This window comes from Dermatophagoides pteronyssinus, unplaced genomic scaffold (genome assembly GCF_027571235.1).
Source record: "Dermatophagoides pteronyssinus isolate colony J.1.1.1.1 unplaced genomic scaffold, Derpt_VIB-CSIC_2022.12 sq0006, whole genome shotgun sequence".
Taxonomy (NCBI): domain Eukaryota; kingdom Metazoa; phylum Arthropoda; class Arachnida; order Sarcoptiformes; family Pyroglyphidae; genus Dermatophagoides; species Dermatophagoides pteronyssinus.
In genome coordinates this window covers 1,944,110-1,967,252 of record NW_027461530.1, presented here as the reverse complement: position 1 = coordinate 1,967,252, position 23,143 = coordinate 1,944,110, and the positions used below count along the sequence as shown (strand labels likewise).

Here is a 23,143-nt window from a genome sequence, read left to right as displayed (position 1 = left end):
TTATTCACTCCAAGCGACAAACAACAAACAAACAAACAAACAAAAATCGAACCATATCTATAGTCTTGTTTCTAAAAAAAACATTCGAATATCATTCGCTGAAAAAAAACAACAGAAAAACAAAATTGTTTTTCTCAAATGGATGGATTGGTTGTTGAGAATTTTGTTGGTCGATTTTGTTTTTGTTTTGTTTTGTTTTTTGTTTATCAATGTTTTTCACAGAAATTTTTGTTTTTGTTGTTGTTTTTGACGATGATAATTTGATATGATGATATTAATAGTAACAAACAAACAAAATATGTTTGTTTGTGACTTTTGTGAAAATTCAATTTGAAACCAAAAAAAAAAGATACATTTTGTAGCAAACAACAATTTTTTTTTTTGTTTTCATTGATGAGTGGGAAGAAATGCATAGGTAAAGTGTAAATGATTAAAACCGAAAAATTGTTTATTTTTATTCAGATTCTTTTGAAGATTGTATTTTTTTGAAGAAGAATAAGAAGAAATTAATAAAAAATAATTTTTGTGATAATTTATGATTTGTACCTGTTTATTATTATTATTTTTTTGCGAAATAAAGGTGTTTTGTTTGATAAAAGTATCATATTTTTGCAATGGACAATTCTAGAAAATGCGCGAAACAAGTTCGAATTGACTAGAAACTGAAACCGAAATTGATAGAAAATTCGAGATTATTCTCCATTCATAGCAAATAATGTTTGAATGGTCTGGAAAATACTGGAATTCGATATGCGCATGCGCTTTGCTTTTCATAGTCTCGCGATGACAGTGTTTGAACAGTATTTAAACGCGATCAATTTGTCCAACAAGGCATCAGTTTCAGAAAAGCAAAATAAAACGATTTTTGAATACTACGAATTTCAACAAAAAAACGCTATTATCTCAACTCGCTTCTTCCAAATTATTTTCATCGCGAATTACCGTACGAATCGATATTTTTGTTGTTGTGTTTATTTGTCAACTGCCTGATTGTATAATTCTTGAAAATGTTGTCAATTCCACGAAGTTCTTATTGGGATGATGATGACATGTTTGCCATCAATCCATATTGTTCTTATCATCGTCCTCGATCATCATGGTTAATGCCAGCATTGGATCGTTTTCTTACATTGGACGAAATGGTTGCTCAACCATCATCGATGATCAAAAATGGTAAATTTCAAGCTGATCTTGATCTACGTAATTTCGATCCAAATGGTATCAATGTAAAATTAGATGGTAATACATTGCAAGTGAATGCCAAACAAGAAAAGAAAGGCGAAGGACATTATGAATTCCGTGAATTTAAACGTATGATTTCCATTCCGAAAGAAGTGGCCGAAGATCAAATGAAATGTAAACTTGATAAAGATGGTCGTCTTCGAATCGAAGCTCCGTTGAAAAAACAAATGGAAATCGATGAAAAAGGACGTAACATACCGATCGAAATGGTCAACCAAAAGAAATAAATTTTGATATAAACAACAAATGATAATCTTTTTTCTCTTGAATCGGTATCTCATTTACTATTTCAGTTTTAAACATTCTTGATCATTGTAAACTAGCAAATGCTAGTGATTTTTTTTCTGTAATACATACTTATTATACATATAATGAATAAATAAATAATTTTCTTTTAATAATTTGTGTTCGTTGGTTAATTTTCTTGAAAAAGGTTACCATCATTATGCGACAAATGATACAATAATCAATTGAAAATCGGACAAACCGATCCGAAACAAGGATTTTGTAACAGCACCACCTTTTATCCAAATAAGAAAATTGTTTATGGATATTGGCATAATGAAAATGGAACATATGAATCGTTCGATTTATTTTCGGGACAAATTTTATTTAAAAAGTTTTAAAACATTGATCGAATAATTTTGAAATCGATCAAAAAAATTTTTTGGTAATTAATAATTTTTGAAATAAACCTTGGTTATTTAATTATGCTCGATTTTTTTTCAGAAAATCTTTCATTTTCTTTTTAAAACATCGGAGCTCGAATACGGTTAGAAGTTCGCCAGGTAGATTGTTGCAGGTCATCGTATGATTCTGAAGGTGTTGGATGTATAATCTCAAAACTACCTTCATGACCAATACCAACACCTCTAAAACTGGCAGGATTATTAAACGAGATCAATTTCGAATTGAACACAATATCTCGTATAACACCGTAAAAATTGGATGAATAACCTTTATTGATGACAGTGAATCCAGGCGCTAAAACAAAACAAAATGAATGAATATTTTGATCAAATCAGATGAAAAAAATACTTACGAGTACCACCGATAAATAGGCCACCTTTCTTGGGTGCTTCAATCACTCGTGATTTAGCTAAACGTAACTGTGTGCTTTCATGTTCATCATCAATCAGAATACGGAATCGTCTCATATCTTTAATACAAGTGACCGTATGATATTTACCATCGGAAACATTCATATTATCAAACCGATAGCTGCTTACACCACCACCACCATTTAATCGTACTTCAAGAGTTCCATTATAAATGTAGAAAAAGTAATAATGCTGTGAAATAAAAAATGATGTTGTTTTTTTTTGTAAATTAAATTATAATTGATTTATGAATAAAACTTACATCATCTTTTCTTTCATAACTTCGTGGTAATCCTTCGAATGTTGATAATAATAGAACACCATGCGGTCTAGGTGTTTTGAATGTAAAACTAAATTCCGCATGATCGGTTAATGGTTGACCATCCAATTCAAGATATCCTTCACCGAAGAAACTTGCCACTCGAATCGGTTTCTCCATACAACCAGGTTCAATGCCGAATGATTGTATACGTTGGAAATTGATAGGCACGGCTTCGATTTGTGGTGAATTCATACAGCCAACAAATGAACGGAATACAACATTTGGATATTCTAAATCGCTTATCAATGTAAAATTTGGCGTTACACCACCAAAATAAACATCTGATCCAGCTAGATCTAAATCAGTTGATCTTCCACTTGATTGTAATGTTTTTTCATAATTTTTCTTTTGTGAATCCATTACAAATTCCAATACAGCTTCATCTCTTTCTCGTTCGGCTCTTAGATTAACCCATTTTCCAGTATTAAGTTTTTCATCAGTCACAATTGATTGTAATAAACCTGGTCGTCCAATACCAGAACCAAAATGACATTCATAATGAACATGTCCATCTTTCAAATAGATTGCAACATAATCACGAGTTCGAGGATTAGATGTAAAAAATAGCAAAGCATTTTCATCAAATGTACGGAAATGCATTGAAACAAGATATCGATCTCTATTATAATTAGATATTTGTCTAGTCTTGCCATAAGCAAATTCATCGAAAAAGGTATACATGTTTGGATCTAGTGATTCAAATAAAGAATATGAGAATTAGAATTATATTTTCTGAACTGATTCTCACTTACCAATCGGTTCGGTTGCACCTTCCATACAGCCATCACAACCAATATTACTGGTAAAATTCCATAAACCAACACGTTTACCATCAAGATATACTTCGAACAGACATCCACCAAATGATCGTGATTGTAATTGTCTTGGAATCTGTGGAATTTCCGTTGGTAAACCACCAATGTAAAAATATGAATTTCGATCTAGATTCATTTGTTTCGATTCTGAATTTGATGAAACACTCATTTCCAATGGATCCTGGAATCTTGCACCCTATTTCAAAAAAATGTATGCAAATAATTCAAGTTCAGTTGATAATTAATCAGTTTAACACTTACCGGTACAGAAAGAACAGAAAGATTTGCAGTGGATCCATATCTTTTTACTTCTATCTTATACCAATGTGAATCTTTACTTAACGATGCATCATTAGTAAGTATATTCAATGGATGTGTTATCATTCGTTCATTGTTTCCAGTACTCCATATAAATCGTATCTGTCTATTAACCATTTCTATTGACATAAAATCATTATTATATCCTTGACTTTCACGTGCACCAAGATACAAAAGTAAACTATCACGTATATGTTCATGTTTAATAGCATAATACATGACAATATTATTTGTAAATGATGGTTCAATATCCGGTTCATATGTACGAATACAGACACCTTCACGATCGGCACCCAATGATACACGTATACTGGCAGCTTTTTGTCTAGCTAATTTTATCTTTGCTTTCAATTCATCCAGATTTAAATCAAATTGTTGTTGATGTCGTTGAAGACCAGGTCCTTTGGATTCAATTTTAACAATTTCTTCTTTCAAACGTTTCAATAGATTCAATGATTGAGTAATATCACGTTTTATATCATCCAAATCTGCTTTTGGTCCTGAACTTAATTTTTCTAAATCTTGTTCAAGTGTAAAGATTCGTATCATCATTTCATCTAATCGTTTATGACTGTTGGCCAAATTATCCAATAATGATTGTAAACGATCATTAATTAATCGAACTTCATTACCAAGTCCACGTGGTAATTGATCAAGACTTTTATTAATCCAATCTAAATCCTGTCTGGCAGCATCAATCATTGCTTCGATTTCAGCCAACATTCGTTGTTTTTGTGCAATTTCATATTGCAAATCACGAAGACGTTTATTAAGATCATCAGCTTCTTTAAGCAATTCTTCACTTCGTTTTCGTGCTTCAATAGCTTTTTGTAATAAAGAATCATCATCATCCGGATTTGCTTCATAAAAAGCTTTTTCGGCTGCTGCTCTAGCATTAGCTACGGCTTCTTCAGCTTCAGTCAAAGCTTTAACAATATTTTCATAAACATTCGCAGCTTGTAACGGTGATCCAGCGACGTTTCTGGTCTGATTAAACAATCGACCTAATTCATTTACACGACGCATCAATTCAGCTGCATGATCTTCACATGGTTTTACATATTTTTCTTCATATTCTGGATTCAATCTAGCCAGAATACTTCTACGTTTTTCAATTTCATCAGTTAATTCATTCATTTGTCCAATCAGATCGGCTAAATCATTGAATTTGATTTTTGTATCAAACAATTCACGATGTATTAGATCTAATAATTCTCTAGCTTCATTCAATGCAATATGTGCAGCTTCACCATTCTGTACGGCATTATCTCGAGCATCAAAAATAGCCTGTAACAAAGGCCGTATTGAATTAACAATACGTTGTGCTTCTCTTGTTTCGGGATAAACTTTTCGATTGATCATTTCGTAAATTTCATTAAGTAATCGTAATAATTTACTAATACGATCTTGCATTGGTCGTGTATCACCACGTTCAGTTAACAACAATAATACACGTTCAAGTAAATATTGAGCTTTTTTTAGTTCAATATCACCTTTTCGATTATCTGGTGAAAAATCTGTCATACGTAATTCTTGTAAAATTCTTACAGCTTCTTCATACATTCGATCAGCTGCCGTTCCATATGGATCAGTAGAATCTACCAGATGATGTTTCAATTGATTGATAATATTTTGTATCTTTTCCCAAAGATCACTAATTCTATCTTTCATATCTTGTGCTCTGTTTACAGTATCTCTAGCTTTTTCAGCTTCATAAGGAGCTTTACGTGAAAGATCTTTTGCTTCTAGGTTGAGCAAATTGGCCAAAGTTTCCAAATCAAAATCAACAGTAAAATCTCGAACCATTTTTTTACCATTCATTACTCGTTCTTTGAATTGATTCATTCGTGAATTTGTAATGTTAAATTTTTTTGTCAAATACATCAAACGAGTCCATGGTAGATTTTCAACATCTGTCAGATTAGCTTCCTGTAGGATTGATTGTAAAAATTCGATATCATCCAATAATGTTCCTGTACAATCATCATCACAATTAAGACATCCAGTATCAGTGACAACATGTCTTGGTGGACAATTACCACAATCATGTCCGGTTATGCCTTCTTTACAAGGACATTGTCCAGTTCGTTTATCGCAAATGTTACTTAATGATCCGATTGGTGAACAATTACATGGTACACATTTACCATCCGGTGCCATTGGATCACCCCAATAACCATCAGCACATTGTTCACAATGTCTTCCAGTATAGCCAATTTGACAATCAGTACAAACATATTCAGAATTCGAACCCGGTAATAATTCACAAGTTTCACTGAAAGAATTAACCAATGTTGGACAGGCACATTTACGACAAGGAATAGCTCTTGTTGGATCACCATAATAACCACGAATACATTGATTACAATATGGTCCACCTGTAAATGCTTCACAATTTAAACATTCACAAGTTTCTTTATCACAAATTCTACTATAATTATGACAATTACATGGTTCAGCCCATCCAACCAAATCAAGAATATCTTTCGAATCCAGATAATTTTGTTTACGTTTACGACAATAACCAATATTTGGATCTTGACAAGATGCTTCAGCATATTGCGGTGGACATTGACATTGTTCAATACCTGCAGCTAATTTTGAAGAAAATCCTCCAAGTGTAGCAACATCAACCGAAACATCACTAATACGTACAAAATTTGCTTCGATCAAATCACTGGCACGAATTAAAATATGTTGAACTTTTTGCAAAGCAACCATAAGAACATCACGTGTAACAGGATATTCCGGATTATCAGCCAATGTCCATTCAGTTTCATGTAATCGAACACGATATAAACCAGTTGGTGATAATTGTTCAGGTCCATAATGATAAAGAATGATTCGATGATTACCTTGCAATACTACTAATGGAAAACGTTTTCGTAAAACTTCATTCAATTTTCCACCACCTCTACCATAGGTTCGAAATCGTATAAGACCATTATAGGTAGCCACCTGATCATTTAACATTTCCGTTGGCATTGACCAATAAAATGATTGTTGTAGTTCGCCAAAATTTTTCACACCAACCGATGATGTATCTGGTGGTATAACTTTAAAACCAAGTACTGAACGAATTTCTGTCGAACCAATAACAAAATATGCTTCACGTTGTGGATAATTATGTTCAGTCCAAACCATTCTGGATTGATCACATTGGCCAGATTTTCCAAAACAAAAACATTGAAAACATCCTAATGGATTATCAGCAGCCAAACCAAATGTACCTTCCTTACATACATCACATCTTCTGCCTGCTACATTTTGTTTACAAGGACATTGTCCACTTTCATCACATTGACATAATCCATCTTCACGACAAGATGATGGATCTGTTCCTGGTTCATGACAATCACAACGGCGACAATTCGGAAAACGATAATAGCCAAATTTACATTTTTCACAATGCATTCCTTCAAAACCATCCAAACATACACATTCACCGGTTTTGTGATTACATTCATTATTTACTGATCCTTGAAGATTACAATCACAAGTTTGACAACCGGCAAGAACATCAAAACCCCAAGTTCCTGGAGCACAATCATTACAAGTTGGACCGGCAGTATTTGGTGGACAAACACATTTTCCAGTTTTAGAATCACAAATATGACCAGGTGCTGTACATGGTTCACAAGCTGCACATCCATTAGGTCCAAATCCATAATAACCAGGTAAACATTGATCACAATGTAGACCACCAACACCAGGTTTACATTCACATTGACCAGTCATTTCATTACAAACATTGCTATATGAACCGGTTATGTTACAATTGCATGGTTCACATCCTTTATTTGATACTAAATTCCAAAATCCAGGTTCACAACGGCTACAATCTCGTCCAATTACAAATGGTTTACAAATACATTGGCCTATTTCGAAATGAAAATTGTTTAATTTTTAGCGGTTATTATTATTATTAATTATTCAAAATACCTGTAAATTCATCACAATCTGGTCCTTCTGATCCAAGTTTATTACAATTACACCATTCACAGCCATTATTGGAAAAACCAAAATGACCTTCCAAACATTTGTCACAATGTTGTCCAAATACACCTTGTTTACAATGACATTGTCCAGTTACTTCATCACAAAATTGATCCATCGATCCGGTCATATTACAATTACATGAAATACATCCTAATTCGATGTTACCATAACCAGGTGCACAATGATCACAACGAACTCCAGTATAATTAGGTTTACATTCACATTGTCCAGTTGTAGGATTACATTGTGTACTAACAGATCCTTGTATGTCACAATTACATGCTTTACAATCACCGATAGCAGCATTACCCCAATGATCAGGTAAACATTCATCACATTTCCAACCGCCAAAATTTTCCAAACAATATTTACATTGACCAGTTAAACGATCACAATATCCTTCAACAGTAGTATTAGCATTTGGACCACAATCACATGGAGCACAGAATCCACCCGGAATCAATGGATTACCAAAATAACCATTTGCACAAAGTTCACATCTTTCACCAGTATAACCTTCTGGACATTCTAAACATATATAACCATATTTGGCTGATGATTCTAGTCGACATGTTGGTGAAAAATTATTCGATGGAATCAATAATGGACAAGCACATGGTTTGCAATCATCTTCACGAACGCGAGTAGCATCACCATAAAATCCTGGTTTACATTCACCACAAGTTGGTCCGGTCGTATTATGAAGACATTCTGAACATACACCTGTATATGGATCACATGATTCAGCATGATTGTTACAGTTACATTTTTCGCATACTCCATTCACCAATACATTGTTAACACGTCGATATCCAGGTTCACAATATTCACATGAAAGACCAGCATATCCTGGTGGACAATCACATTGTTCTGTACCAACAGCTTTCTTAATACTGGCTGATGAATTGGATGCTTTTTCCAGATCAGTTTGATAAAGTCCACCAGATACTTGATCAGTATGATATTTAGCTCGTATTAATAAACGTTTCAAATCATTCAAAAGAAGTGCAAAATCTTGACGTGATGGTTGTGAATCTGGTATTTCTCGCCCATTATCATCAACACGAAACCAATTCTGTTCACGTAATGGTAATATAATAGTTGAATTGAATTCATCTTCATCTGAATCTTCTGGTCGTTTTTGCCAACGAAAACCATAACGAGAACTATCTGGTCCACCTTCAAGAATAACATCAGGTTCGTCGGTATAAACACCCGAAGTATCACCACGTACAATTACATATCTGACAATGTATTTCAATGCATTACCATATGTATATAGATTTTGACCAAGATATTCGGATGGTGCTTCCCAGAAATAAAGATTTTGTGCTCGGTCAGGAATATAATCATCAGCAATTTCATAATGGCCATCTTCAACAACAGGTTCCAATTTAAACGACCCGGGAACATCGGTAACACGCCATCGTTCTGTACTTTTAATCACTTCGATACCCCAATCACTTGGTTTACATACGTTCGTTGCTCCAAAACAATAACATTGCGAACAACCATCAGGATTATCAGCAGCCAGATTATAATATCCTTCTTTACATTTGTTACATCTGTGGCCAATAACATTCGGTTTGCATATACAATTTCCATCACAAACTTTAGAGTTTATAATACCAGCATTAACACAAGTACATTGTTCACATCGAGGATAATTTCGATAACCTTGCGCGCAACGATCGCAACGTGGACCTTCGAAACCTTCGCGGCAAAGACAATCGCCCGGATGTCGACCTTCAATCTGATGACTATCATCTTTAACACAAAGTTTGTTCATTCCCGGTCCATTACATTGACATCGTTGACATGGTCGTTCATTTTCGATTTCAATATCTTCGGGTCGATAATATCCATCTTCACATTGTTCACAATTAATACCGGTCGTATGATGTTTACAACGAACACAAACACCTCCACCTTCATAGTTACCTTCTTTGTTGATACTTAATTTTTTATCGGCAACAGTTTGATCATAATAACATTCATCAGCATGTCCATGGCATTGACATTCTTCACAAGGGAAACCATCACGTTTCGTGCCTGGACGCCATTTTTTCTGATTAAACATTGGACAACATGTTTCACATGATCGGCCACATGTATTATGTTGACAATTACATTTAGGTAATGGATGTATTGTTAATCCTCTATTTGGTATGGCTACTGCATTTGGCATATCAGGTGCTTGACATTCTTTAGCATGTCCATTACAACTACACATACCACCAATCGATATGTCTTTGATCGAATAGAAAAGCTAATAAAGATAAAGATAAAGATATAGATTTGTTGATGTGAGAAAAAAAATAAACATTATCTTCATTTTTTGTTGTTGTTGATAATACATACTCGATTAGTTAATGTGCTATCACTTTTATCAATATCATTAGGATCATAGAAATAATTTCCTTTCAATGTACGAATTTTTTGCATTCGAATACGAATATGTTGTGCTTTGATAAATTCTCTTAATGTTGGACTGATTCCATCAGGTGTTTCGACTCCAGGTCTTCCATTAATCAATGAAATATCAATCTAAAAATTTAATGATTTTTTTTTGTTTGTTGTAATAATTGAAAAAGAATAAAATTACCTCTTCATGTGCGATAACATTATTTTTCGAATACATTGATGTACAAATAACTTCATCATCCGTACGATAACGTAATTTTCCAATCGATGGTCGAACACGATATCGTTCCCAACATTCAGTATCAGTTTGTGCAAAATATTGCCATGGATAATAATTAATTCCATCGATTGATCGTTCTAAAATCCAATTTGATGGTAATGGAGAAATAGCCGATTTTATGATTACATAGGCAATTTCATATACTTGTCGTAGATTAATGTTTATGGTAATCCATTCATAACGTTTTCCATTTTTTAAACTTGGACTTTGCCACCAATTTTCCGTACCATCGATTGCATTTTTAATCGGATGTCGTTTTGAATAATCTGGATTTGATGCATCACAAACATTACAATCGGTACTATTTATGCTTTTAAATCAATCAATCAAAAAAAAAAAAAAAAAAAAAAATTATAATTTTTTATAAAAATTTTAAAAAAAATTTACTTATGTGAAACTAAAAGACAATAATATTCTGGACCAGTTTCACCACAAGTTGCATTCACCGAAATAATAGCATCAACAGCTAAATTTATTATGTTTGGATATAATCCTTGAACATGTTCTGTGGTGGGAGGTGGGTAAATGAAAAAATGAATGTAAAAAAATGATTAATTTTTTAGTTTTTCATCGAAAACAAGTTATAAAAAAAAACCTATGTATTCAGGCAGATTATAATCATAGGGAATATAACGATCATAGATTCCAAAATGATTATTATTATTATCGTAAATTGAATAGGGATTTTTTGGTGGATAAAAATATTGATTTTGTTTTAATTTATATTTTAATTGATTCATTAAAACAATTGTAGATAATAATGATAATGATAAAATGATTGTTATAAATATATGACGATAATGTTGAATAATGTTTTTCACCATGATTACTAAAATACTAGAGTTTGTCAATGATGATAATAATCTAACCAGAAATGAATAAATTTAGGTTAGTCTGTTAGCCGAAATATTGATTGATTTTTCTCATTGATGATTTTGATTTTGATTAATATTTTTTATCAAATCATGTTAACTAACAAGTAGCTTTATGAGATATACAAATGTGTGAACTGCAGTTGTGTTCATTTCCATGTTTTATGTAGCATTTTTTCAAATGTCGGTTATATCAATCGATTTTGATTTTTTTGAAAAGAAAGAAAAAATCACTACCCGAATATTGTCGTTGTAATATTTTTTAGATTTTTTTTAGTTGTTGTTGGCTTAGTTCTTGTTCAAATGTTTACAAATATAAACATTTTTTTTTTTTTTTGTAAAATTAAAAGAAGAAAAAAAAAATGCAATCAAAGCAGAATTTGATAGTTTTCATGATTTATTAGGCATACAATAAATTGGAAAAATTTCTAATTTCTAATCAAAGAAAAATTCTTTAAAAGCATTAAACGAAAAGATTTTCATATTAAAAATCAGATGCACAAAATCTACATTGATTGATTGATTGATTGATTGATTGATCAAAATAAAATTAGAAAATAATTCGCGATATAAAACTTAAAAATGCTAACAGATGCTGATTGAATATCAGTAATGTTAAAGTTTTTCTTGAAAAACTATATGAAAAAGGATTTTACCTTTTTTTGCTGTTGTATTACCGGGTGATCGTCGATTTGATTCAGATGATGTTGATGAACCAATGAATTCGATTTCATTTTCTAAATCATTATTTTCAAATCGATGATAACGTGAATATTGATGTGGTGATGAATAGGTATCATGTGTTATAATACGACCACGCCATTCATTTGTATTATCATATAATGATAATGATGATACTAGTGATTGATTGTCAATGTTGATGTGGATGATGGTCAATATAAATGACCAATAAAGGATTGATTTTATCATCGATGAAAGGATTTTTTAACACATTAAATGAATCAAAACATCAACAATGATTATTTAGTTTTGTTGATCAAATATTCTGACCACGAATAACATTCAAAATGTTCTGTTTATGTATGAATCGAATTGGATTGAAAACAGATGCCAGAATTTCGTTTGTTGTTAATTGCTTGTGACTGTTGATTAAACTGGTCATCAATAGAGAGAAAGAGAATGAGAGAAAATAAAAACAAAATCATATGTAAATAATTTTGGTGATCTTAGAATATATATTCGGGTAGGGTCATCATTCAAGTTGATATTTTGGGGTTGTTCAAAAAAAAACTATTTACGATCAAATCGTATTATATACAAAAAATCATTGTTTATCGTTGAAAATATAAACTTTTAGAATCTTTCATCTGTTGAGAATTTGAACTGCATTCTTTATAAATCACATTCAATCATCAATTCGATCATCAAAATGATCGGCAAAATGATGTTTGTTGATGTTTTCAGATGGTCAAAAGAATAACAAATTTCAATGATAAACATTTTCAAAGTTTTTTCATTTGAAAAGAGAAACATTGTATAAACAATAAAAGAATTCAAATTACAGAATTCTGTGGATATATAAAACAAAAATCTTACCTTAATTTGAAATTCTGTATAGGAAAAAAAAAATTGTGCCATTCACAACACACTAACGATGATGATGATGAGGATTATTATAATTCAAAGAAATCTCAGTTCAGGTTTCAAATATTATTTTTTTTAATACTGTAAATGGAAACAAAACAAGGTGGTGGCAGTTTAATTTCAATATGAATAATAATGCCATATAAAGTCTTAATCGCGTGGGTAGATTTTTCCAAAAATATATTAAGATTTCCAAAAGCAACAAAAGTTTTCAATCATGAAAATTTTGTTTGATATCCTCGCTTAATTTGGAATGAAATTTCTACTTTTTCTCTCTATCTCTCGTGTTTGATATTAGTTCTTTTTGGCCGCCATATTCACTTACTACAAGTTACAAAGTATACATACAAACACATTTGGTCATTTTGTTTTGATGATATAAAATTTTTCAAAAAACAAATTACAAACGAACCATATCGTCGAATAGAATATGAACATTTACGAATGATGAGGTCCAACAAGATTATTTTGTTTACACTTGTTGTTGTTGTTGATAAGCTATGGTTAATTATCAACATTTTTTTTTGCTGATTGAATTACAATGGTAATGAAAAAAAAAGTATTCCTCTTTTCTCGGACAAACAACAACAATATGGCTAAATATGAACATTTGATCGATATTTATCGATAGAACTAATTATAATAATGAAATGATTTTTTGGACATGGAAATGGAAATCTTTTGATCTTTTTCGATAGTTTTATGATTCACTCAATAGATGGCAATTGTTTTCCTCGTACTTTTTTGTTTTTGTAACATTTTCCAAAAATGATTGCATCATTTCAATGTTTTAAGATTGATCATTTTTTAACTATCGACTTTAAACGATGCCAATTAATTCCAAATACATTAGCTATCTTCTTCGTCATGACAGCCGAATCGAAACGATTGTCGATGATTATGGATTTATTAGTTTGAATGATTTGAATCGAATAATTCAAAATGATAAACATGAATTAATCAACGAACAACAATTGATTCAAATGGCAGAAGATTTGACAACAAAAAAACGATTTGAATATGAATATCGATCAAGTGATGAAGATCCGAATATGAGTAAATTGTATATCCGTGCATTGAATGGACATTCATTTCCTTTACGTGCAAATATTTTTGAACCATATATAAACAATGATAATAAATCATCATCTAAATATATTTATCATGTTACTAATTCACATTTAATCAACAATATTCTGAATGAAGGTCTAAAACCAATGGCTCGTCAGTTTGTACATTTATATGAACAAAAAGATCTGGTTAAATATGATGGAAAACGTAACACTTTACTTGAAATCGGTCCAATCAATGAAGAGATAAGACTTTTTCGTTCAAAAAATGGCTATCTAATGTGTCCGGATATTATTCCATCAAAATATATAAAACCCATTAAAAGATGATGAGGAGAAAAGGATTCTCATTACTATTCGATTAATTCAAAAAAAAAGAAAATTGAATAAAAATCTTTGCCAAATTGAATAAATGTTAATTTAATTATAATTGTAATAAATGGCTCATTAGTATTTGTTTTGGCAATATTTAAATCGAAATTTTTTCAATAAAATTTGTTTGTTTCGTAATCGAACGAGAAATGTCAAATGATAAAAAAATTAATAGTGATGATTCATCATTGATTTATAAAACATCAACATCATCATCGCCATCATCATCATCATCATCACCATTGCAACAAAAACAAAAAGAAGATCCATTATCGGATAAATTAACAGAATATCCAAGTACAACAAGCCTTGGATTTGGAGTCGAAGACAGCATTACTGTTGTTGTAAGCATCGAAGATGCTGATATTAAATCTAAACAAATATCACCGATAGCAGCAAGTTTTCCATTTGATCAGAAAATTTCAAACAATGTTGATATATATGATTGTTGTTTAATTGCAATCGAATGTAGTAAACATAAACGGCTTGCATTACAAAAAATGCCGAATCAATGTTACTATTTGCCGATCACCAGATTTAATATTGTAACTGATTCATTTGAAAAGATTTTCAATGAATTTTGTGAATCAAATACAATGTCATTACCAAAAGGAAAATTTTCTTCTCCTGAATTAATTGATGAATGGCGCATACGACAACCAAAAACTGAACGATTTTTCACTCGTTTTATTTTCAAAACAATTATCGAAACGGATGAAAAAGAAAAATGCTGTATTGATAGCGATACAGTTCGTTGGCTAAATGAAAGTGATCTGAAAAATCTTCTAGATCCAATGTCAAAAAATATTCTTGTCTGGGGTTTAGAACCGTTCAACATTCTCCATAACTCACAACAAGAGAAACAGCCTTGTAATATTCTAAAAGAATTACAATTCGAAGATATTCTACTATTTGATGATAAAAATATCAATGAATTAATTGATTCGGTAATCGATTGGACAGAATTGGAAAGAAAATCAATCTATAATGAATATCTTGTACATTGTTATCCATCACAGACAATGTCATTTCCAGCATTCATTAGTTTTTCATTCAAATTATCCATATTGAATCATTTTACACCAAATGAATTACGTATGATGTATAGATCATTTGATCGTAATAATAATTTTGCCATTGATTTTCAACAATTAATCATTGGTATTATATTAATGTTAGATGATAATGATTTAAATCATCGTAGTCCATATTGGAATGAAAAAAGATTTCAATCATTATTTAATTATTATGATCTTGATAATGATAATCAATTAAATAATGAAGAATTGTATAATTTATTTAAAGATTATTATGAAAAACTTGATTCATTTCTTTATGATCGTTCATTAATACCGGCATGGATGAATGAAGAAAAAAGTCGTAAAGATTATATTAACAATATGATGCAAAAATATTCGACAAACAATATTGTAACTATAACACAATTGGAAAAAATTATGAATGTTTTATCAAAATCATATACAAAATTACCACATATGTGGCAATTATTATATCGTATGCCATTCAATGTATTAACATATGCATCGATTACATTTTGTTATCGACAAACATTTCAATCAACATTTCCATATTATACAGATTTAAATATCAATAATTATTATATTGGTAATAATAATAATATTCGATGTGAGAATTGTTCAAAAAATCGTTTTGCACTTTCCAATCAAGTAATCTGTTTATCATTGGATGGTGAAATATGTGATATAATACGTTTGGAACCATTTTCCGAACGATCAACATTAGAATTTATTGTTGATATACCGGATGATGATATATATTTATTGACCATTGATGTTTTAGTACGTTTACAACGTTTATCATTATTTTTATTCGGTACAGAAATATTTCGAACATCTAGTAGTAATAATAGTAATAATAATCATGAAGAATTATTAAGAAATTGGTTTTTTCCAACACAAATGGAAATGATGGAAACAATAAGAATTATTGCACAAACTGTAATGGAAATATTTGCTAAAGAAGAACGTTGTTTAAAGATAAAATCACCATGTTATGTATTTGGTGATTTACATGGTAATTTTAAAGATTTAATTGCATATTCACAATATTTTTGGAAATGTTCACCATTTTTAAATACAGGAAGATATTTATTTTTAGGTGATTATGTTGATCGTGGTAATCATAGTATTGAAGTGATTATATTTTTATTCTGTTTCAAAATATTGGCACCGAATAATTTTTTTATGTTACGTGGTAATCATGAAATACGTGATGTACAACGACGATTTACATTTTTTTCCGATTGTCAAAAACGTTTAAATGTTGAAATTTGGGATCTAATTAATGATTGTTTTGATTGTATGCCATTATCTGCCGTTATTGATGATTGTATATTTGGTGTTCATGGTGGTATTCCAGTATCGGTTACAACTATTCAACAATTGAATGATATTCCAATAACATTATCGAATCCATTTCAACAGAATAGTGCTGCATGGGAAATGATGTAAGTTTTCATTTTCTTTGATTTGAAAATCAAATTTTTTTTTTAATCTTTTTCAAATTCATTTCTCAAAGGTGGAATGATCCAATCAATTATGAAGAATTATTATTATTACCAGAAAATCAGCGTAAATTCATTAATAATAATGAAAAAGGATTTTGTCGAAATTTTAAACGTGGTACTGGATATTTATTTAGTGAAAATGCAGTGAAAAATTTTTTAAGAAAAAATGCTATCGATTTTATTATACGTGCACATGAAGTATTTACCGATGGATTTAATTTCAATTCACAAGGTAAAGTGATAACCATTTTTTCTTCATCCGGTTATTCAATTCCATCAAATAAAGCATCCATTTTGTTAATATCGAATAATAAGATTCGTATAATAAGAATTTAGAAAGAAAGAAAAAAAAGAAAAGAAATAAAATTTTTGTTTTTGTTTTATTAAATAATCGATATTGATTCAGCTAATGCAAGATTGAAAAAAAATTGCTGCAAATTTGGTGATGAAAATTTTTCTTTTAATTTAGATTTTTTTATAATAATTTTCTTTTGATTATCATCATCATAATCATCATCCATTGCAGACGACGAGTATAGGGTATTCAATAATTCGTTAGTTTTTTTCGAAATTTCATCAACAACATCTTGATCGGTTGTATCTTGTTTTTCAGCTATACGAACAAATGTAATAGCAACATCTTTATGCATTTTGGTCATCATAAATATTTCTTTTGCTCGATGTGAAATAGTTATTTCGATTGTAGCAAGATTAATGTAAATATCATATAAATCTTCATGTTCTTCAATACGTGGATCATTAAATGTTGAAATAAAATTTTGACGATAACGTAAATCATTAATCTGTATCGGACATTGTAGATCAACATTTGGTATAAATTCTTCATTAAGAATATTTTGTCGATGTTTTATGAATAATGGTAATGTTATTGCAAATTCAAATAATAATTGTGAATCATTACCATAGATTATAATTCTTTTTTTCAATAATAATGCTGTATAGATAAGAATTATATCTAATGAAAACATTTTTATTATTGATCGTAATTTTGATTGTAATTTTTGATTTTTTTCATTAAATTCATCATTATGTTGTTGAAAATGAAAATCAATTTGTCGTTCCGGATCTGTTAATATCATTTCAATACGATCAGTAATCAATAATGTTAAATATTTATCTAATAATTCCGCAATCGAATCATTTGATTGAATAAATATTTTGGCAAATATTTTCAATAATTTTTGATAATATTTTGGATAAAAATCTCTGGTTAACAATACTAAACTAAAACGTTTTGAATGTTGTTGATAATTCTGTAGAATATAGATGAATTTTTCACGTATTTTGAAGAAACTAAATTTTCCTAAAGTTTTTTTTTGTTGGTGGAAAGAAAATTTCAATTTTGTTTTTCAATTTTCATCATTGTGTCACACATACCATAATCATATGTAAATATTGTTGACAGCAATGATGATGATGATTGTAATGATAAACGTTTTTCAATAAAAAATCGTACATCATTATCAATCGATGGATATGTCCAACGCCATAAATATCGATTATTATTATTAATATCAATCATATCATCAATCAAATCAACATCAACATCATTATCAATTTGTTCTTCAATCAAATTTATTGACAATAATGTTTTATATGATTTTAACATTGTTTATTTTTTTTGTTTTGTTTGTTTTCTGTTGACTGATTGATTCAAAAAAAAAATCAAACCAAAACATGAAATTCATCAAATATTCATTTGTTTATCAATTTGTGTATTTCGAGTCCGAACAGAATATTCTGTGGGGATCATGCGCTGCCAGAATTTTCAATAAATTTCCGAAAATTTCGCTACATTAATTTGTTTTTTTTGGCGCCCATATTCCTGCGTTCCAATTCATTTCAGTTCCAGAAAAAAAGTTGATTTTTTTTGTTTTGTTTTGTTTATTGTTCTCTTCAAACAAAATAAAATTATCATCGTACCAAACAAAAAACAACGGATAAGATTTGTATCATCAAATGTAAATATTGTCATTTTTGTTTCCCATTCCTTTTTCATTTTGTTTTCAACGATTTTTCAACAATTCAACTTTCGATTTTTGTTTCCATCATTACCATTATCATCGAATCAACGAAAAAAAAATGCCATTCAATATAACATTTTTAAGAAAAAATCGTCAAGAAAATGAAAAAACTTTTAAACAACGTAAATCATTTGGTCAGTATTGAATTTTACTTTTTCTAAAATTTAAAATTGAATAATTTTTCTTTCTTTTAAATAATCCTCATAGCTATGCGTCGTGAAGAAGTATTGGGAATTCGGGCAAAATTTCCAAATAAAATTCCGGTAAGAAATTTTGTAAAAATTCCATATCGAAAACAATTAATCATTCGAATGAAAATAGATAATTGTTGAACGATCAACAAAAGAACGATATCTACCACGATTGGATAAGACAAAATTTTTAGTTCCACTAGAATTGACAATGGGAAGATTTATGACCGTAATCAGGTGAATAAACCAAGGAATGAATGAATAAAATTGATTAATAATTGCATTTAAAAATCCCCCCCATAAACAAACCAGAAATCGAATGAATTTAAATGGACGACAATCACTTCATTTTATGATTAATAATCAAACAATTGTTGTCGAAATGTCACGTACAATGAATGAAATCTATAAAGACCATAAAGATAAAGATGGTTTTCTTTACATAACATATTCATCGCAAGAAAATTTTGGATAAATTTATTTGATCTATTAATGAAAAGAAAAAAAAACAATATTATTTACATTGACAAAGAAAAAATCTTAATTAAAAATTAAAAAAAAAGACAAATCTTTTTTTTCATCATTTAAAATCCATATTTAGCTCTTGTCTGTGATTTTGATAAACGATTCTGTGCCCATTGATTTTTCAATTCTAATTCACGTTTTTTAGCCTGATAAGCAAGAAATGTAATCTGATTTTTTCGTTTAGCTGTTGAATTTGGTGCTTTTGATTCTAATGCTTCATCAACAGTATCTTTTTCCAATGAAATATTTTTCAACCAATCTTTATTTTCGGATAAATGTTTTTGAACATTTACATCGACAATTCGAATATTATCAACATTATCATCGAATTTTGATGCAATTAATTTTTTATAAGTTATATCATCATTTGGATCAATATAAGTTTTTTCTTCTTCTGGTTCGATTGGTTTGGATGGGCCATAAATTGGTGCAAACGACGATGTTTCTTCTTCTTCTTCTTCAGCTTGATGATATAATGTTGAGGCTGTTGCTGTTACTGAATTGAGCACATCATCTTTATTATCTTCAATTATCCAAGGTTTTGGAATCATTTTAATATGATCACGATTATCATCATCGTCGTCGTCATCATCATTGTCTGGATCGGCAAAAAAGAAGTTCGAATTATTTTCATTTTTAGCTGGTTTCAATTTTGAAGTTATTGATGATACTTTAGCACGATTCGAAACTGAATTAGGAACTAATGATGTCAACGAAGAAGATGTTGTCGGTTCATTTATTGTTGATGATTTATTGTAGCTTGTTTTTGCATTTTTAGGTTTTGGTAACATTGATATTAAACTTGAACCTTTTTCCGAACGTTTCATTCGTTTTCGTGCACGATTATCTTCGTCATCATCATCAGAATCATCGGAATCAACTAGGCCATTTGGCTGTTGATTCATCAAAGCTAAATTATCATCAAAAGCTTTGATTTGAATTCGAGAATTTGATTTCGTAAGATGTTTAAACGTTAATGATGAAGAAAGTGTTGATGATGAGGGACGTATCGACTTTATTTCATCATTGGCAATTGAATTGTCGATTGTTGATTTCTTTTCATTCGATTCGATTGGTAAAGTTTTGGAAATTACATCAGATTCATTCTTATCATTACCATCATCATCATCGTCATCACTATAACCATAATTTACTAAAGACATTTTTATTTGCTTCAAAAATTAATTTTGAAAAAAAAAATGATAAAATGTGTTGAGCAAAAAGTTTCTTGTTTTGTTTATAATGTTGTTAATCGAATGACACTTGGTGCGCTTCGATCGATAATTGTTGTTTTTTTTGGACGTGTACGTAATCATTATCATCATTTTTCGTTTCGATTTGTTTTTCTTTTTTCATGATAATTTCCAATCCATTTACATATCCATAACAAACAACAAAAAAATGGGCCTTTGTAAATGTCCAAAACGTAAAGTGACCAATCAATTTTGTTTCGAACATCAAGTAAATGTCTGTGAATATTGTATGATTGATGGCCAACATAGAACGGTATTAATTTTTTTTTGTAGAAAATTTTTCCACAAAAATTTGAAATAATCTAAATATTCTTGTCTATTTAATTTTCAGTGTATCGTTGGACCTTATTTAAACTGGTTAGATAATAGTAGTTATGAAAATCTTTGTAATCTATGTCGAACTGATTTAAATACAAATCAATGTGTTAGGTTTTGCTGTTATCGTATGTTTTTCTTGAATTCTGTTTTGATTTTCAAATTTCTAATTGTTTTTCTTTGAAAAAAACATGCACAGATATTGTTCATCTGGAATGTCTTGACAGATATGCCCAACAATTTCCGCCGAATACAGCACCGGCCGGTTATACATGTCCGATTTGTTCGAAACCAATTTTTTCATTTACATCTCGTACACCGATAACTCAACAATTGGAACAATTACTTGCCACATTCGAATGGGCAAAAGAAGGTATTAGTCTTTTGAATAGTGGTGAAAATTCACAATCTTCATCGGCTATGAACGGTCAGGCAAATTTTTCATCATTACTTGATGATTCGACTAAAATTACAATGCCCTCATCATCGATGACAACAATCGAAAATCGTCAAGAAAATTTGCCACCAAGAATTCTACATAATTCTCTATATAATGCAAATAAAATAAATAACTATCAAATGGCTACCCAACCGATCAATGTAAGCAATGCAACTAGTTTCATATCAACAAATAGTGATCTAAGTTTTGGTTCAACATCATCGATGAGATCAAAATTCGACAATGAATCACGTCGACCATTATTATCAAATGTAAATGAAATTGCTGAAGATAAATATCGAACAAAATCACCGGTTGAATTTTTTTCACGTTGGTTAAGGTATTGTTTGATTATCAAATAAGTATTTTTTTTTCCAATGATAACTTATCATCATTCGATTTTTTTTTATTAGGTCAAGATCAACATACATAAAAAATCAGCGTACAATGTCAAGTTTGAATATTTATAAAAAATTCATCATCTATGGATTTATTCTATTACTATTTCTATTTATTGTTATTCATTATTTTATCAAATATGGTCGACAATCGGCCGATAATGATCCATTTTTAAATCCTGAATTTGATCCAAATATTCGTAATCATGATGATTAATTTTTTTTGTTTACAAAATTTATGAATATTTTATTATTGAAAAAAAGAAGAATTATTTGAAATAAATTTAACAGATTTTATAATGACAATCAGATTCATCAAACATTTGTCGTAAACGATGATTAATTGGTTTACCACTTTCACGATCAATCAGATTACAGACATAGGTAATTTCATCAAATATTGCCGAACGACTACATTCAACAAAATCAAATATTTCCGTAAACATACGTTGTGAATGAATATTGGATGTTTTAATTTTTGCCTGAAATTTTCGGATACCCAAAATTTCGTAACCAAATTTAAGCATTAACATTGTTGCTTCACGACCATATCCTTTACGTCGTGCACATTGTTCGGCAATCATAATTTCAATTTCAGCCATTGAACGTTGTTCATTATCATCATCATCATTATCATTATCAAGATAAATATAAAGATTTACATCACCAATCATTGATTGAATTTCACATTCATTCGTATCTTTTAATGATTTTTGTTCCATTTCATAATGTTTACGATCCAAAATAATGAATGTACATTTATCTGGATCATTATTCCATGATTCAAGCATTTTATATTCATCTTCCAATGTTAATGGCTCTGAACCGGTTAGATATTGTAGCTCTGAATTTTGCATCCATTCATTATAACGTTTTACATGATGTGATCGATAGGGAACCAATATCAAACGTTCCGACCATATTTGATGTTTCTGTTTCATTTTGATGTTTTTAATTTAAATACTAACGAGAATTTTGTAAAATTTTGTAATTGTTGTATGTAATGAATT

General features: G+C 30.0%; 9 protein-coding genes across 10 annotated transcripts; 5 read left to right on the top strand and 4 right to left on the bottom strand.

Annotated features, from left to right (window-relative positions):
• The first annotated feature begins 818 nt into the window (after nt 1–818).
• On the top strand, nt 819–1,643 carry LOC113790125 (heat shock protein Hsp-16.1/Hsp-16.11-like). The gene has a single exon (XM_027339747.2). It carries the CDS (start codon nt 1,008–1,010, stop codon nt 1,467–1,469), a length of 462 nt encoding a protein of 153 aa, XP_027195548.1. The 5' UTR covers nt 819–1,007; the 3' UTR covers nt 1,470–1,643.
• On the bottom strand, nt 1,051–12,317 carry wb (wing blister). Its single transcript, XM_027339746.2, has 10 exons — nt 12,029–12,317; nt 10,888–11,005; nt 10,402–10,810; nt 10,158–10,343; nt 7,740–10,065; nt 3,741–7,675; nt 3,417–3,675; nt 2,605–3,353; nt 2,285–2,534; nt 1,051–2,226 (listed from the first exon to the last, which is right to left on the bottom strand). The coding sequence occupies exons 1-10, from the start codon at nt 12,300–12,302 to the stop codon at nt 1,991–1,993; spliced, it is 8,742 nt and encodes a 2,913-aa protein (XP_027195547.2). The 5' UTR covers nt 12,303–12,317; the 3' UTR covers nt 1,051–1,990.
• A 1,409-nt stretch (nt 12,318–13,726) lies between these two features.
• LOC113790123 (putative RNA 2'-phosphotransferase) lies at nt 13,727–14,429 on the top strand. Its single transcript, XM_027339744.2, has one exon. It carries the CDS (start codon nt 13,805–13,807, stop codon nt 14,375–14,377), a length of 573 nt encoding a protein of 190 aa, XP_027195545.2. The 5' UTR covers nt 13,727–13,804; the 3' UTR covers nt 14,378–14,429.
• Nucleotides 14,430–14,568: 139 nt separating this feature from the next.
• On the top strand, nt 14,569–17,342 carry LOC113795966 (uncharacterized). Its single transcript, XM_027346208.2, has 2 exons — nt 14,569–16,907; nt 16,979–17,342. The coding sequence occupies exons 1-2, from the start codon at nt 14,569–14,571 to the stop codon at nt 17,301–17,303; spliced, it is 2,664 nt and encodes an 887-aa protein (XP_027202009.2). The 3' UTR covers nt 17,304–17,342.
• LOC113796013 (DENN domain-containing protein 10-like) lies at nt 17,329–18,597 on the bottom strand. Its single transcript, XM_027346257.2, has 2 exons — nt 18,366–18,597; nt 17,329–18,291 (listed from the first exon to the last, which is right to left on the bottom strand). The coding sequence occupies exons 1-2, from the start codon at nt 18,595–18,597 to the stop codon at nt 17,351–17,353; spliced, it is 1,173 nt and encodes a 390-aa protein (XP_027202058.2). The 3' UTR covers nt 17,329–17,350.
• Nucleotides 18,598–18,829: 232 nt separating this feature from the next.
• On the top strand, nt 18,830–19,738 carry LOC113796018 (microtubule-associated protein 1 light chain 3 gamma-like). 2 transcript variants are annotated; one of them, XM_075820469.1, is made up of 5 exons: nt 18,830–18,949; nt 19,097–19,146; nt 19,220–19,275; nt 19,334–19,440; nt 19,516–19,737. In XM_075820469.1, the coding sequence occupies exons 3-5, from the start codon at nt 19,222–19,224 to the stop codon at nt 19,676–19,678; spliced, it is 324 nt and encodes a 107-aa protein (XP_075676584.1). In that variant the 5' UTR covers nt 18,830–18,949; nt 19,097–19,146; nt 19,220–19,221; the 3' UTR covers nt 19,679–19,737. The 2 variants fall into 2 exon arrangements, with proteins under 2 accessions (XP_075676584.1, XP_027202065.2); XM_027346264.2 differs by having other exon boundaries at nt 18,893–19,146; nt 19,516–19,738.
• On the bottom strand, nt 19,654–21,019 carry LOC113796014 (uncharacterized). The gene has a single exon (XM_027346258.2). The coding sequence runs from the start codon at nt 20,889–20,891 to the stop codon at nt 19,788–19,790; it is 1,104 nt and encodes a 367-aa protein (XP_027202059.2). The 5' UTR covers nt 20,892–21,019; the 3' UTR covers nt 19,654–19,787.
• Nucleotides 21,020–21,095: 76 nt separating this feature from the next.
• LOC113796015 (zinc finger protein-like 1 homolog) lies at nt 21,096–22,439 on the top strand. The gene is made up of 4 exons (XM_027346259.2): nt 21,096–21,234; nt 21,313–21,424; nt 21,496–22,075; nt 22,149–22,439. Exons 1-4 carry the CDS (start codon nt 21,130–21,132, stop codon nt 22,348–22,350), a joined length of 999 nt encoding a protein of 332 aa, XP_027202060.2. The 5' UTR covers nt 21,096–21,129; the 3' UTR covers nt 22,351–22,439.
• Mnat9 (microtubule-associated Nat9) lies at nt 22,347–23,074 on the bottom strand. The gene has a single exon (XM_027346262.2). The coding sequence runs from the start codon at nt 23,072–23,074 to the stop codon at nt 22,418–22,420; it is 657 nt and encodes a 218-aa protein (XP_027202063.2). The 3' UTR covers nt 22,347–22,417.
• Between the last annotated feature and the right edge of the window lie 69 nt (nt 23,075–23,143).

Coding starts and splice junctions, on each gene's coding strand:
- LOC113790125 (XM_027339747.2), top strand. CDS start 1,008: ATGTTGTCAATTCCACGAAGTTCTTATTGGGATGATGATGACATGTTT.
- wb (XM_027339746.2), bottom strand. CDS start 12,302: ATGATAAAATCAATCCTTTATTGGTCATTTATATTGACCATCATCCAC. Junction 7,676..7,739: donor AGATTGTGATGAATTTACAG/GTATTTTGAATA, acceptor ATTTCGAAATAG/GCCAATGTATTTGTAAACCA. Junction 2,535..2,604: donor GTTATGAAAGAAAAGATGAT/GTAAGTTTTATT, acceptor TTTATTTCACAG/CATTATTACTTTTTCTACAT.
- LOC113790123 (XM_027339744.2), top strand. CDS start 13,805: ATGCCAATTAATTCCAAATACATTAGCTATCTTCTTCGTCATGACAGC.
- LOC113795966 (XM_027346208.2), top strand. CDS start 14,569: ATGTCAAATGATAAAAAAATTAATAGTGATGATTCATCATTGATTTAT. Junction 16,908..16,978: donor AGTGCTGCATGGGAAATGAT/GTAAGTTTTCAT, acceptor CATTTCTCAAAG/GTGGAATGATCCAATCAATT.
- LOC113796013 (XM_027346257.2), bottom strand. CDS start 18,597: ATGTTAAAATCATATAAAACATTATTGTCAATAAATTTGATTGAAGAA. Junction 18,292..18,365: donor AATATTTACATATGATTATG/GTATGTGTGACA, acceptor AAAAAACTTTAG/GAAAATTTAGTTTCTTCAAA.
- LOC113796018 (XM_027346264.2), top strand. CDS start 19,071: ATGCCATTCAATATAACATTTTTAAGAAAAAATCGTCAAGAAAATGAA. Junction 19,147..19,219: donor TAAACAACGTAAATCATTTG/GTCAGTATTGAA, acceptor TAATCCTCATAG/CTATGCGTCGTGAAGAAGTA. Junction 19,276..19,333: donor AATTTCCAAATAAAATTCCG/GTAAGAAATTTT, acceptor GAATGAAAATAG/ATAATTGTTGAACGATCAAC.
- LOC113796014 (XM_027346258.2), bottom strand. CDS start 20,891: ATGTCTTTAGTAAATTATGGTTATAGTGATGACGATGATGATGATGGT.
- LOC113796015 (XM_027346259.2), top strand. CDS start 21,130: ATGGGCCTTTGTAAATGTCCAAAACGTAAAGTGACCAATCAATTTTGT. Junction 21,235..21,312: donor TTGATGGCCAACATAGAACG/GTATTAATTTTT, acceptor TTTAATTTTCAG/TGTATCGTTGGACCTTATTT. Junction 21,425..21,495: donor TGTTAGGTTTTGCTGTTATC/GTATGTTTTTCT, acceptor AAACATGCACAG/ATATTGTTCATCTGGAATGT.
- Mnat9 (XM_027346262.2), bottom strand. CDS start 23,074: ATGAAACAGAAACATCAAATATGGTCGGAACGTTTGATATTGGTTCCC.